This window comes from Parasteatoda tepidariorum, chromosome 5, assembly GCF_982258835.1.
Source record: "Parasteatoda tepidariorum strain Cologne lab strain chromosome 5, Ptep-v5.0, whole genome shotgun sequence".
Taxonomy (NCBI): Eukaryota; Metazoa; Arthropoda; class Arachnida; order Araneae; family Theridiidae; genus Parasteatoda; species Parasteatoda tepidariorum.
Genome location: NC_141759.1, coordinates 74,178,659 through 74,194,274, shown reverse-complemented (window position 1 = coordinate 74,194,274; position 15,616 = coordinate 74,178,659). Strand labels below are relative to the sequence as shown.

The window sequence follows — 15,616 nt, the reverse complement described above, 5'->3', positions numbered from 1 at the left end:
AAAAAAATGCCCAATTTTAATTAACCATAAAAGCCTCTACTTGTATTATGAACAATTTGCAGAAAAATTTTAGAAATGAAACTAAATAAAATTGTAAAATTATAATAAAATTGAATAAAATTTTATTTTATATGTTTGAAATTAACAAGTGTTTGTAAATCAAATTAAGTAACCTCTTTATAAATAGAGTTCAGAATATACAAGTTGGTCCATCCATAAAATTTTTTAATTTGTAAAAATCTAATTCTAGCTATTGAATAGTATTACATGGATAGGTAGGGGAAAAAAAATACAGTAAATTTTACAAAATAATTCAAGATAATATATATAAATTTCATGATAGCTACTGCATAATACATTAAATAATTTACATATTAAGAATTTTAAATGTCATTAAAATACAAAAACTTCATTACACTAATAACTGTAAATGGTCTGCAATATTTTAAATGTATAACTGACTTTAAATGAACTTTATTTTGAAGTGTTTTTTATTATGTTAACTCATAAGTTTGTATAGTAATAGACAAATAATTACTGATATTTAATTACTTTAAAAAGGAAGTTCTAAATAAAAACAAACTAAAACTGACTAATGTATATGAAACTTCACTTCATTATGTTTCAGTAATACTTATTTAACTATTCAAGCAAGCAATAAATTGGGTACAAATTCTATTTCAATAGAGATTTTTTTAGAAAACTTACTCAATTTTAGGGAATTTTCAAAAACCAAGAGACTTTTTACTAAACCAGTTGACCTGGAGAAACTGACGAAATCCATGCTTATGTCACACTTACAATAAGCCACAAAAATATAACTAATTATAAAAAATAATAATAATATGGTTTTTTTTCCTTCGTTTTCCTAATTTTAAAAGCTTTAATCGGTACACAAGTTAAAGACATAATTGAACAAGCGTTAGAGAATATACAACAGTTAGAGAATATACAAGATATAATTAGATAAGCAAATGTTAAACTATAAATAAAAATCAAAGAAAACATACTTGATCTGCACGTTCCTCTAGAAGATTTTTCATTTCTAATATATTACTGGACTTCTCTCTTTTAAGGGTATGTATCTCACTATTTTTTTGTGTTAATTCAGCATTTAGATCTACTATTTGTCGATTCAATAGCTCTTTTTCTTGCTCTAAGCGACTCACTTGATGCTAGAATAATATTAACAATTTTATCTATGAATGTTTTATGCAAGAATGAACAAATATTTTTTTTATTTTTTAGCTATAACACAATATAGAACTTGCACAGCTAAAAAAAATAACATTAAAAAAAATATTAACAGGCAACAAATGATTTTCTTTCTTCAGTTACAGTGTCAAACCATCATATCAAATTCTAATAATCATTATAGACACAACTACAAACACATGGCAAAATAATCTAAAAATGCATGGTACCATGCATTTTTAGATAATTTTCAACACTTTTTGAAGGACATTGTATCTTACAGCTGTTTTTAACAATCATCAAAAGCAGAATTATATCTATAGTTCCATGGTACAACTAATAGATATTTGTTTAACCCACTGGCGGTTAAGGAAATGGGCAAAATTGGGAGAATGTTTCTCCCCTACACACAGTTCCCCTATCAATTAACATGGGAAAACCGGTTTTGCTATGCAGGGAAGACTGCAGGTTAAAATGTGACTTTTTACGTGCAGAACCGTCAGTGGGTTAATTACAAATAATTCGGGTTTGAGGGTTTTGACAAAAAAAAGTTCTCCTTCGTTAAATTATAGACATTTTTAAAAGTAACCATGAAAATTAACTACTTAAAATATCAAACATACATTTTATATGCTTTCAAACTTTTTAAAAATAGACTGAGAAACTGGCCTTGCAGATAAGACTATATACGTGATCCATATTCATTAGTGGACAACCCCTTAGTAAAGATAGAATTTTGCAATTTTTAAATGCACCATTAATTAAAATAAAAAGTTAGACCAAAAATTCTAATTTTATGTATGGTTTATTTTAAAATCTGCATTTAAATTTGTCGAAAATAGGAAGCTCTGAACAGTGAGCATGATTCAGATAGCTGAAAAGACAAAATGATAAAAAAAAATAGGAGTAATTTTTTATAGGAAAATCAGGAATATCAGGATAACTAAGAACTTTTTCTTATGTAGAAAACTATGAACTCTGGAACTTATCTTATTATTATTATCGCTAAGGAACCCATGAACTTATGGGACAACTAAAAACTCTTACTTAGCTTCATTGGAACTGTTACTAAGTAATAAAAAAGAAACACATATTAAGTAGTAAAAAATACAGTAAATTTAGAATTACACCTAAAAAAGGCACACACCAACAGAAATCACTATGTTCGAAATATATCGATATAATAAATTAAAACACATTACTAGTAAACTTGATTCCTTTAACTTAGATTCTTCAGATGAAGCTATTGCTGCAAATTTAGATTCATTGGCAGATGTTACTTGCTCGAGTAAATTTTTTAGGTCACCTGAAAAAATTTAAAACCAAAAAATTAGATGTTTTTTTTTTTTTTTAAAGAATTCATAATTTAATTACTTCATCTAAATATATACATATAAAACATAAATGTGACCCTAATTTATAACACATCCTGATTGCTTCCTTAGCAAAACAGTTTTTATAAGGTATTTAATAATTCCACTATATGTTATGCACAATTTTGTAAAAATTTTGCAATTAAATTTTGTGCCAGTCCAGACTTCATAGTAGTTTAAAACAACGCTTCCACTGCAATTTACCGGGCCAAAAAAAAAATTATGGAGTTTTTCACTTTAAAATTAACAAGCAGATATATTAAAAAAAATTAGACAGCTAAAATGCGGAGTTTCTTTTTCATTAGATAACCAATAGTCTAAAATAAGATTACAACTTGAAAAATTTTAAACAGAGAAATTTTAATATTTTTATTATTATTAATTGAAAAAAACATATTATATTAAAAACCCAAATTATTTGAATCTTAAAATTGTAAATTTTAAAACCCTCATCAGCAGTCATAGAATTGAGGATGTTCTGAACACACACAAAAATCAGGAGCAAATAGCTAAAAATCAGGAAAATTGAGGATGAAATATTTAGTATCAGGAAAATCAAGACAACTATGAACCATGGACAGACTTTTTTAGTAGGCTCTTGTGCATCTGGTTTGATATTAATTGTGGAACATTGGTATGTCCCATTAATAACACTCAACGAGGAAAGTGGAGGATGGAAAAAAAAATGAAGAATGTTAATTCGGTTATCAGTATATTTTCACTCGTCCTAATCATAATTTTTCTCATTTGTAAATTTCATAAATAAACACAGAACATTTTAGTTTTATTATTTGAGTATTATTGATATTCAATTAATCAATTGCAATCAAGCAATCAATTGCAATCAATTAACACAGAATATTTTAGTTTTATTATTTGAGTATTATTAATATTAAATTAATCAATTACAATCAAGCAATCAATTGAAATTAATCAAAATTTAGCACATTAATTGTTTTAACTGTGCAATCAATAACATGGTAATAGCTGGAATAAAAATTTTAATGTTTAAACATTTAAATGCAAAACTTGACATCCATTTTTACCATTCATCTTCTCAATTTCATGTCTTCTTTTTTCCAGCTGTTCAGACAAAATCCTTTTCTCCTTCAAAAGTAACTCGTTATCTCGTTTTGTACTTTGCTAAAAAAAGAAGATAAACTATATTTAAAACATTTTGAAAACTAACAATAAATTTACAATTATTATTTACAATTTTAAGAATTCTAAATCTAATATAATAATAATAATAAACTGAATATGTACAGAAAAATTTCTACATTCGATTCATTATTTTTCTCCATGAATTTACAGTCATGCATATGAGCTTTACTCTAATAAAAGCACAGTTTGGGATCACAGACTTAGTAGAATTTAGATATTTTACAATTTTACAGTAGAATTTTTCTTTCTAAATTTGTAGAAAATGTATTAAAAAGGTGAGCACATTAAAAGGCAAAAATCAATAAGACAACTAATAAATAATAAAAAATTAGTAATTATTAAATTATTTAAATATTAATTATTAAATTATTGAATTATTACTTTATCATTTTAATTATTAAATTATTTCATTATTAATTTATCATTTTAATTTTAAATTATTTAATTATTAAATTATCATTTTAATTTCAAATTATTTAATTATTAATTTATTATTTTAAATAATTTATTATTCTAATTTATTATTTTAATTAATTTAATATTTTAATTATTAATTTACAATTAAATTATTTACCATTAAATTATTTAAGGTATCAACAAATTAATGACCTTTATGTCAGGGTTGTTAAGTTAACTAAAATGGGATTTAAATCAAGCTTAAAACCAAATATTTTTTTTGAAAAAATTTATTAAATTTTTTATTTAGATAATTTTTTTTATTTTGAATGCAGTCAAATGAAAAAGATACAAGTTTCATAAAAAATTTTGAGTTAAATTGCTAATGGGAAATTGTATTACTTTACATAAACAGAAGTAAACTAAAACTATTTGTTAATGTTAAAGTAAAATTGTGTTTCCACAAAAATACCTATGTAAGATAATTTAAAACAAGTAAATTTAATGCGAAATTGAGATGTCTCTTAAAAAAGCTTAAAATAAAATAGATTATTACTAATTTAATGCTTCTGTTAGTTCATGTAATTATTGAAAGAGTTAAAGTTTCTCAATTTTTATGTTTTACAGGTTAAAAGTTCATAATGCTTACTACATTTAAAAGTAGAAATAGGAATGAGGACGATGCTTTTGAAATTATGTTTTTTTTTTTTTTCAATTTAATTTTAGAAGTTTTTTCTGTTGCTTAAGTAAATGAATTTGCATTGTATTTATGCAAAGTGTTTACATTCATTATTGTGATATTTACTAAGTTACTATCTTAGTACTATATTTTTAAAAAAATGCTTAAAAAAATATATAAAATTCATTTAAAATAAATTTTTTCTTATTTATTTAATATTACAACACATCAATAAGAATATTGCAACATTTAGAGTTCTATTACGTTAAAATAAATGACAAAAAAGTAATTTATTTATTGTTTTTTTTAACCGCTAGAACTAAAACATACATTTGCTGTTTTAAATTAATTTTTTTTAATTTATGCAGTCACATGCTTATATTTATGTTGTTTTTTTATCATCTATTAATTTAAATAAATTTTTATTAAAAAAAATTAATGTCTGCAATATATCATGCTCCTTCCTTTATATGAAAATTTATATAGACTTAATTAAAAAATTCATCTGAATAATTCATATAAATGCTACAAAATGATACTTCTAAATTTTGACATTAATGTAAGTATAAAATTTTTATATACGAGGGTGTTTCGAAAAGTAAAGATACACCGTACGCCAGAGGAAAAGAAAAGTTTTGGCGAGCAAGATGGCAACACTGGTTTTAACCTTGAACTGTTAGCTTTCTCCCCGCGGTCGTTCGGCATTTCAACGTTGATTCTGGTTGGAGTAGGTCATGTTTAAAATGGCTGCGGCGATTCAGAATCCCGCCGAATGCGAAGTGCGCTCCGTCATACGTTTTCTTCATGCAAAAGGTCAGAGACCAGCGGATATTCACAAAGAAATTGCTTCTGTTTATGGGAATGTTATGAATAGACAAAATGTAACGAAGTGGTGTCGTCAATTCTCTGAAGTTAGGACCGATATTCATGACGAACAGAGAACAGGTCGGCCATCTGTGATCTGTGATGCCCTTCTTCAGAGAACGGAGGAAGCAATTCATGCGAATAGACGTCTCAAATTGAAAGAATTGCGTCAGATCATACCGGAAGTGTCAATGACAACTCTTTATGAAGTTGTGACTGTCAAGTTAGGGTACAGGAAATTGTGTGCGAGCTGGGTTCCAAAAATGTTAACAGAAGAACGCAAAAAGAAAGGATGGGCTTTGCACTCGACTTCCTCACACGCTATGCAGAAGCAGGTGATGAGTTCCTTGATCACATTGTGACAGGTGATGAGACGTGGATTTATCACCATACACCTGAATCCAAGCAACAATCAATGCAATGGCGCCATTCGAATTCACCCAAAGCCAAGAAATTCAAAACTTCGATTTCAGCGAAAAAAATCATGACTTCTGTTTTTTGGGACAGACAAAGCATTCTTCTGTTGGAATTTATGCCTCCCGGAACGACAATTAATGCTGTTGCATATTGCCAGACTTTGAAACGTCTTCGAAGGGCAATTCAAAACAAACGCAGGGGAATGCTGACAAATGGAGTTCGCTTGCTTCATGACAACGCTCGGCCTCAAACAGCGCTCGTAACCAAAGCACTACTCGAACAATTCAAATGGCAAGTATTGGACCATCCGCCATACAGCCCGGACCTTGCGTCCAGCGACTTCCATTTATTCCTTTACATGAAATCACATCTTGGTGGAAAATCATTCCACGACGATGATGAGATCAACGATGAAGTTGAAATGATGTTCCGACAACAGACGGCAAACTTCTATGACTGTGGGATACAAAAGCTTGTGCACCGACTTAACAAATGTTTGGATAACGGGGGTGATTATGTCGAAAAATAATAAATAATCAAGTTACTAAGATGTAACCGACGGTTTCTAAATAAATGTTTTTTTTAAGGAATGCGATCCATTGTATCTTTACTTTTCGAAACGCCCTCGTATACTGTACTAACTAACAAGGGGTAACATCTTTTTTACTGGCACTTCTAAAACAACATTTACTGCTTATTTGTATGTTAAGGTTATAAATATGCATATTTAAAATCTTTGGTTTAATACTTTATATTTTATTCATTATATTTATGAAAAAAAGAGCTTATTTTTGAATTCTTTAAACAAAATATTAATCAAACATTTTTTAAAAAATTATGTGTGAATTGTTTCATGGTTTTGTTACTTTTAATTTTTGGTTTAAAATATTAGTTTAATCTTTTATTTTAAATAAATCAAACAAAGCTGGCTTTTAAGCTTTTTTTTTCTTCTTTTTTGAAAGAAAACTGGGTTGTTGTTTTTAATTCTGCAGTATGTATTCTAAACTTCAATGCAATGAAGTAATTTTTCCCTTCACATATTTGATTTCATAGAAGTTCTTCCTTTTCAATAAAAAAAAAAGTGTAGATTTTTCCTGGCAATTTTTCATACAAAGGTAATTTTCATTGCAAGCTAAACATTACTCCGAAACACTATTTCCAATATAATATTCCAATATAATCAGACTGACTCTAAAATAAACAACCAGGCTATTCATGAAGCACTTTATTTTTTTCCCTCTTAGAATAAAAATAAGATATACATTAATTGCAAGTAATTTGTTATTGAGTAAACATAAAAGTTTAGGAACACTGTTCTATAGAATAGCAAAATAAAAATATTATAAATTTTACTTACAGATTCTAGCACCGAAGAATCGTGCAACATTTGCAATTCTCTGAATTGCTTTTGAACTGAAGAAAGACTTTCCTCTGCAAATCATAAATAATTGAATATTTAATAATCCTTTACACCAAGAATATAAACAAGAATAATAAATCTGCAAAGTATTATAATGATTAAATATTCCATTAGAAATTTTTAAACTACATCCTTTTTGGATTCAATAGTAAACTTAAGCCTCTTAAATAGCTGCTAATTTGATAATACAGTCTTAGAACATTTTGGATAACAATTCATTATGACTGAACAAAAATATCTTGAAAATATTTTTACATGAATATTAAGAAAAAATGTATTTCTCAGAATTATTAACAGTTTAAAACAAAACAAAAATTATATTCTGTAATTTTGCACAGCTTTGCTATATATCTATAAGCATGCACAAGAAATGTATGAGTTAATACTTAAAAGATATTTATTATTATTAATTAGAATATTTTTTAATAATTAAAGATAATCAAACTTGACAGTAATAAGGTTTATTCTAGGCAGGGTTGTGCATCCTTTACAAGAAGTTAAATATGAAAAACAATGGTAATTCAGTCAACAAGAATCTTAAAAACAATGATTGTCAGGTAAGTTATAAATTTATAGATGTATTTGTTTGAAATGCAAAGATATAGGCTAAAATATAAAGGTTAAGATATAGGCAACAAAGAATATAGCAATAAATATTACACAAATTCAAGAAATATACAAAAAAAAACAAAAAATAAATTAAAAGCACTTACCCAACTCTGAAATTTGTAATTTCAATTTGGAACATGATTCAGTACTTTCTTGTAATTGTTCTTTAAATGTGGAGGTTTCTTTCTCAAATCTAAACTGTTCCCTTTCTGAAATAAAAAACAGTTCAAATTAAATTCGGAAATACAGCAAAACGTGTCTCAGGAACGACCACTCTTTGCTGCTAAATAAAATGTTCGTTGTTGGAGGTAGGTCTTTACTTCAAAATTGTTATCGACAATACAATTTCCGTAAACGATTTTAATTTTATTTATTTAAAACTAAGTCAGCAAAAAAAAAAAGTGTGCCAAAAATTGAATACTTAAATGGTGATTTGAAACTCGAGTGTCATAGTAATATCATAGTAAAAATACGGGATTTTCAAAATCACATGGAAAAGTGTAGCAATAACTGCCTTAATAAAAAAATCATTTAGATTTACCAAGGGTAGCAGCGAAGTTTTTTAAAATTATAGGGTAATTTTAGGAACTTTTTTCAAAAAATTTTAGGTTAATTTTAGGGGTAATATATGATTTTGCTAGGATAAAAACAGATCACACGGTAATTTATTACATAACAGAAGATTATTACAATTCATCCACACATATCATAAATAATTGCAAGCCATAAAATAAAGCTCTGAAATTTATTAAGTCAAGAATGAAATCTCTAAAGTGTAAAAATGAAATTTCAACTTTACATATTACCCATCAGAAATTAAGTGCATAATTCAGGAACAGGCAAAAGTGAGAATAAATCAAGAGAAAAAATAAATTAACACCAATATTACCCTTTACCTTATTATTACCCTTTTACTTTATTATTTACACACCTTTATTATTACCCTTTACCGTACTTTATTAAGAAAAACTATTGTGTGATATTATAATTAGATTTCAAATCAGCAATTTATATTAGAAGTTAGAGAAAAACAAATTAATCATGATCATTTTTCTAATATATTCTTGATATGATTTGTGAGATTCTTTTACTGCCCTCAATAGTGTTGTGATCTTCAACACTCCTCCATAATTTTGAATGGTATCTTTGATTAGTCTAAGAGACATAATAGTATTCTCATGATGACTCACATTAAGCATTGCGATATTTATCGAAAAACCTCTCTCAGGATCAGAATTCCCATGTGGCAAAATTAAAAGTTTTAATTAATGTAGTTAAATTTTTATATTTTAGATTATTGCTTTTTTTTATATTTAGCCTATTAACTAATTGTTATATTTTACTACTTCGTTATATTTTTAGGAACACCAACAAAATTTTATCAGATTTTTAGGAATTTTAGGGTTTGCACATAGTTTTAGGAATTTTATGAATTTTAGGGGGAATGCGACCCCTGATTTACAGTAAAATCGGCACAAATAATGCATCAAAAAGTGATCAATTAAATGTGCGTAATAAATGCATCGAATTTTAAAAACTATATTGGAATAGGTAATTTTTATAAAAAGGATTATCTAAATGCCTTAGATATATGCTGAATACAAAAAAAAGCAAAATTCGCATATCATATTAAAAATATTGGGTTTTTTAAAACCATGCCGATTGTAATCACAATAATGAAAAAGTGATTATAAAACATCAATTTACTATAGAATCTGTGAAAAATTGAGCTAACAAAAAAGTGAGGACTCAAATGTGCCAGTCAAAAGTTTTGATTTTTTTTTAAATTTTCAAATTCATTTTTTTATTAATTGTGTTCAGAAGATTTCGTATGCCGCAAGCTTCCAATAGTTGGTGAACCACAGGTTTTACACCCCTATGTCACATAACTTATCTGATGTTTCATATTACCCATTACTATTTTTATTACAAATCACTAGATATTTTTATTTAAAAAAACTTATTAATGCTGCAAATACAATTATAAACTAAGCAAAAATAAATTAAAACAGTGAGTGAGAATCAGTGGTTCTTAAAAGTAAAATTATTTGTATTATTTCAATAAATTTGAATCAACACAGAATATTGACTTCAAATTTCCTCATTTTAATGATATTCAACACACTATTATCAGGGGTCTGTCTAGACATTTTGTGAAAGGTCCGTTTTCGTAAAATTGTGAAAAAAAATACTCATAATTTGCAAATATAAAATAAACGTTTAGTCACATTCTTTCAACCAGGGTCCTGCTTTTAGGAAGTTGTGCAAACAGGGTCCGTTATTGCAAAAAAACTTTTTCAAGGAGTTTTTAAATTGTAAAGTCTTACAAGATTATGCTCAACACTGTAAAATTATAATTAAAAAAAAGGAAATTTTAAAAAATAAACAGCAATTGCAGCTACTAAATTAGCGATGCAATATACAAATATTTGGTATTTAGCCTATACTGCTGAACGCAGAATGTTCATTTTGGACGAATGAAGGAAGAAGCGTCTGCGGAAGACAAAATTTAGTTCGTTTACAGCTGTCTTCTCTCCCCCCCCCCTCCTGGGAAGGGTTTATTCGATTAACAAAACAATAATGAAGATAAACAAATTTGTGAAGGGCCCGTTTTTAAGTTAAAATATTTTGTGAAGGGTCCGATTTTATAATAAGATATTTTGTGAAGGGTCCGATTTTATGAAAAGATATTTTGTGAAGGGTCCGCTAACAGACCCAAATTTCTTCGAAACAGACCCCTGATTATATATATATATACATTGTAACCTATAGGATCACATTTTGTACCCCATAATAAGCCTACAATTATTTCTTCTGGTGGGGTACACTAGTACCTGGTAATATAATATGTGGTCTTATTTTAATATTATAGGTCAATATTAAAGGGAGATATAGGAACATATTGTAATACAGAACAATAGAAAAAAAATTTGAACAATTTTGTACTAATTACAGCAATAAAAATCATTTGGTTGAAATCAGGGTTGGCAAGTTTTTGACACATGACGGTTTTTACCGGTTTATACCATGGTTTTTACCGTCATGTCAAAATCCCCTCTGTCAAAAATGTCAGAAACTGTCAAAAACCCATAGTTTTGATAAAACTGTAATTTAATTTGAGTTTAACTGCTTATGATTTAAAATTAATTCATTTTTGGGTAATAAAATTAGAAAAAAGTTGTTAAAAGATATTTAAGAACAGATTTTTGCATTTTCCCTACGTGATTATATCAAATCATACTATTTGAAGTAAAATATTAGGATACTAAACAAAATTTTCAACATTTCCAAGCATAATTTTGTTTGGCATATTACATTACTGAAGAATGTCAAGTCATTCCTGACTTGGAGTTTGTTAGTAGTCACAAGTTTTGAAAGTTTTGTTTGGCTTATTTCTAATATTTAAGAAAATGCCAAATTTTAAATTCTTCTTTTTACTTCTTGAATTTATTAATAGTTCCAAGTTTTTTTGTTTATTTCTAACAATTAAGAAGTGCAAAATTTTGAATCCTTTGAAAATCAAGCTATAAATCACTATTTTCTATCACCATCACTATTTTCAATAAGTATGTTACAATATTTCCGTATGAATGTATATCCTTCTATAAGAATACGTGTATATAGTTGCAAAATCAATAGCAATCATTTACAACATCATTTATAAAGGTAATTAAGTGAAAATAATATATTGTCTGCTATATGCCATAAATTAAAGAAAACAGTAGGTTTTTGACGGTTTTTACTGGTAAAAACACGGTTTTTACCACTGTCATGTCAAAAACCAGTTTTTGACGGCAAAAACCCAACCCTGGTTGAAATGAAATAGTTTAATGGCAGTGTTTTCACTACAGCGCGAGAACACGAGAATCTCGCATATTTTTTTCTTTTCTCTCATTAAAAAATGATTACCGCGAGAAATTCGTGCATTCTATAAACCAATTTCAAAATTTGCGAATTTCTCGCATTTTGAAAAAATTTGTCATTACGCCATTTAGAATAAAATCAGTTTCACTTTTCTTCCTGGATCTTTCATTATTTTCAACATCTGCCCCATTATTTAGCTCCTCTATTTACCAGTATTGTTCAGAACCTTTAAGAACAACAGAACACCATCCCTCGGAACCTCTTTCAAAACGCATTTCTCTGCAACCACACGTTTAAACGTAGGTAAGGTTTCTTCATGTAAGACGTTCAAATTGTTGCGCATTAATGTAAGATAGACAAATACCTTATAAAGGCAATATCTTCTACTCCGAAATGAACAAATGAAAATGAAACAAATGTGGGTAGAAACGATCAAAACGAAACAAATACGCATTTGAGCAACCAAATGAGAAAAGCTGATGAAAAAGTAGACGTAGAACATTTTCCATATGATGTGCAGCAAAAATATTCAATGCTTTAAAAATTAGAAGATGTTAAAAATGTATTATAATTAAAGAAATGATTTTTTTTTCCAAGTCTCTTTGCGTTTTTTTTAAAAAAAAATTTTTTTAATTTTTCGAAATCTCACTTAACTTTTTGAAATCTCACCCTGTTTTTAAGAAAGAGTGGGAAATTCTCGCCCATTTTTTTTCTGCGATGAAAACACTGAATGGTTAATTTTCATTTCTTAATTCAGATATGAGATTTCAAACTGTAGTTTTATTGCTTAAAATTAATCTGATCATAACTTGTTTTAAGACTTAGTTTCAACAAATTTTATACATTTAAAACTTATTCTCTCTCTCACATAGGATCGCTTCCATTTCAGCATATTAATACCATTGCGAAATAGAAAAAAGAAGAATCGTAATACTTGATTGAAAATTTTAAAGCTGGACATTTCAGTTTTACAATTGCCGTAATTACAAGGAAAAGTGAAGAATAAAGTCTAACAGAAAAGCTCTTAAAAATTGCCGCGTTATTGAAAAACATCAATAAAAGCAAAAGTGTTTTTTATATTTTTTTCAAAGAATAAGCTAGAGAAAAACAAAAAACTTTCTTTATTCTTGAAATGAAACTCTAAAAATGAAAATCTTAATTTAGCTTTTGCATTGCTGTAATTTTAGAAGTTTATTCCTATAAAATAAAGTTTAATATAAACGCTCTTTAAAAAATGCTGCGCCACGCTAATGAAAAGAAAAGTTAATTTTTTTTTAAAAAAAAATTGTTTTTAGGGTGACGTGGGGTAGTTCCTGATCAAAAAATACCATCTATTTTGTGAAAAAAATATTCATGATAGAATTTTAATATTTACTGAAAGTTTGAGGGTTTATGAGATGAGTCCTGTCCTATGCTACCTTCTTTTGTTTGAAAATCTAATTAGAATTTAAAGATTTTAAATTTTTAGTGATCAGGAATTACCCCTTCTCTTTATCATTTCTGGGGTAATTCCTGATCACTTCTGGGGTAATTACGGATCATCAGTTTTTATAGTAAAGGGGCTGTTAAAAATAATTATACAATGGTAATTAATAAATAAGACATCAAGATCAAACAAATAAACCAAAATTATATGTTTAAGCAGCTAATAAAAGGATTTATTTAAAAGCAAAAATAAAGATTAACACTTTAAATTTTCCAAATACTTTGCATTGTGCCATAAATTTTAGGCAAGCAGATAACTCATTCTCATGTTCTGCTAGAATATAAGAAAAAGTTCCCACATGGGTTACTTTCGCTTGACTTTTTAACTTCATTAAGTGAGAGTGTAAAGTTAAGTAAGGTATGTCAACAGCTCTGACAGCAGCTCTCACACTGAAATTTTCTTTTTCAATCATTAAAAGAAATTCACTGATTTTGCTTTCTAGAAGCTTAGCATCCTTTTTAGGCTTATAATTTCTCACCATATTTACATTAGGTTAATTTAAAAACTTAAAAATTATTCTAACAATGTATACGCATAAAATTAAGATGGAAGGAAGGTAACACAAATCAGAACACATTTGTCTTGAATAGAGTTAAAAACAAATTTTGTGATTACAGTTAAAATATATTTTATAGTTGTTACACTTAATAAATATGAACTGTTATTTAAGAAAAGACAATTAGCTATTTATTAGCTATTTTTTATGCTACTTATAAGAAGAAATGACAATGATCAGGAATTATCCCAGTGATCAATAATTACCCCATCTGTAGGGGGCAATATTTGATATAGTTTTCTATAATCAATAATAGGTAATGTTTACAGTAGATGTGAAACAATTAAACAAAAGCTTACACTATTTTTACATCAAAGAAAAGTAAAGTAACTGAAAATATTTATTATTAAGAAAATCTATTTATTATCTTTGAGGAAATGTGCATATTTTGAAGCCCATCTTTGAAATGGAAAATACAGAGCACGGTTTAAAAGATACTTATTTTGTTAGATTAAACAAAAAACTATTATTAAGTAAATGTAGTTATATATTAGTAAAGTGTACAAGCATTCTTGTCCATATCTCAAATTTAAAAAATAATAATTTTTTTTTAAATAAAACTTAGGTGATCATTATTTATCCCAGAAACAGAGTGATCATGAATTACCCAGGGTCACCCTAGTTCCTTAAACAAAATTTTTACTTCGAAAAATCACAGTTTTCTACGTAACTCGCTATCAATGCTACATTATATGAAAAAAGTTAAAATAATCGAATAGGCTATATCTAAAATATTTCTTGAAAATGCTGTGCCCTATAATAAAAGCAGCAAAAATTACATAAACCAGAGAAAAAAAAACAATCAATCTCAATTCTTAGAAATAAAAGAGTTGAAAAAAATTACTAAATTGACTTGCCAAAATATAATTTAAAAAAAAAAACAGAAGTATGAAAACTTGTGCTTTAGTATAATTACTATATGTTGTTTTAATTCTTCAAATTAATTTTGTTTTTCCATTTCTCTACTAGAAACTAAATTTGCAAGCCCATGAGATTTCACTCTAGCACATTATATTTGCACATTTTACAAATATATTACTAAGTTCATTTAAAACATCTAAACATCATTCTAAGTTCATTTAAAACAAGAGTGCTTAATTACTATATTTGCCTTAGAATGTCTAAATGTGTGTGTAGCCCTTTGTTATTTAACCTGTTGTGCAAATGTTTGAATAATGAAAATATGTGAGCATCCCTAATGAAAAAGTTAAACTTAGAAACTTTAATTATCAAAAAGCCAGTATGTAACATCAAACATTGTATAAAATCAAAATTCTTCCAAACATAATTTTAATTAAATTATTGACAGTGAATTATAATGAGTGAAATACAATTCTAAGTAGGCTAACACTTTGTAATTAAGCAACTGCCTATTTACATAGTTTCCATAAATTCAATAACATACTACTTTCATTGTTAAACAGATTTTATAACAATAGCATCTGGTAGAGATTAACATCACTTTAAAGAAATTGCCATTGTTATAAAAATCTATTTAACAGTAGTAAGTTATTGAATTTCTAAAAAACATGCAAAGAAACTGAGTGACTTAATTTCAAGGCGTTAATCATGTTATTGCGTTGTCTCATATTGT

The 15,616-nt window shown here is 27.2% G+C and overlaps 1 protein-coding gene across 2 annotated transcripts in view; it reads right to left on the bottom strand.

Annotated features, from left to right (window-relative positions):
* Positions 1-15,616, bottom strand: part of LOC107438068 (nucleoprotein TPR) — a 99,967-nt gene that overhangs the window by 83,832 nt on the left and 519 nt on the right. For both annotated transcript variants that reach the window (XM_087164221.1, XM_087164222.1), the window contains exons 2-6: positions 8,221-8,325; positions 7,445-7,518; positions 3,614-3,710; positions 2,397-2,500; positions 1,011-1,175 (exon numbers count right to left, since the gene is read on the bottom strand). In XM_087164221.1, the coding sequence (XP_087020347.1) occupies positions 1,011-1,175; positions 2,397-2,500; positions 3,614-3,710; positions 7,445-7,518; positions 8,221-8,325 (545 nt within the window). The remainder of the gene's footprint in view (positions 1-1,010; positions 1,176-2,396; positions 2,501-3,613; positions 3,711-7,444; positions 7,519-8,220; positions 8,326-15,616) is intronic.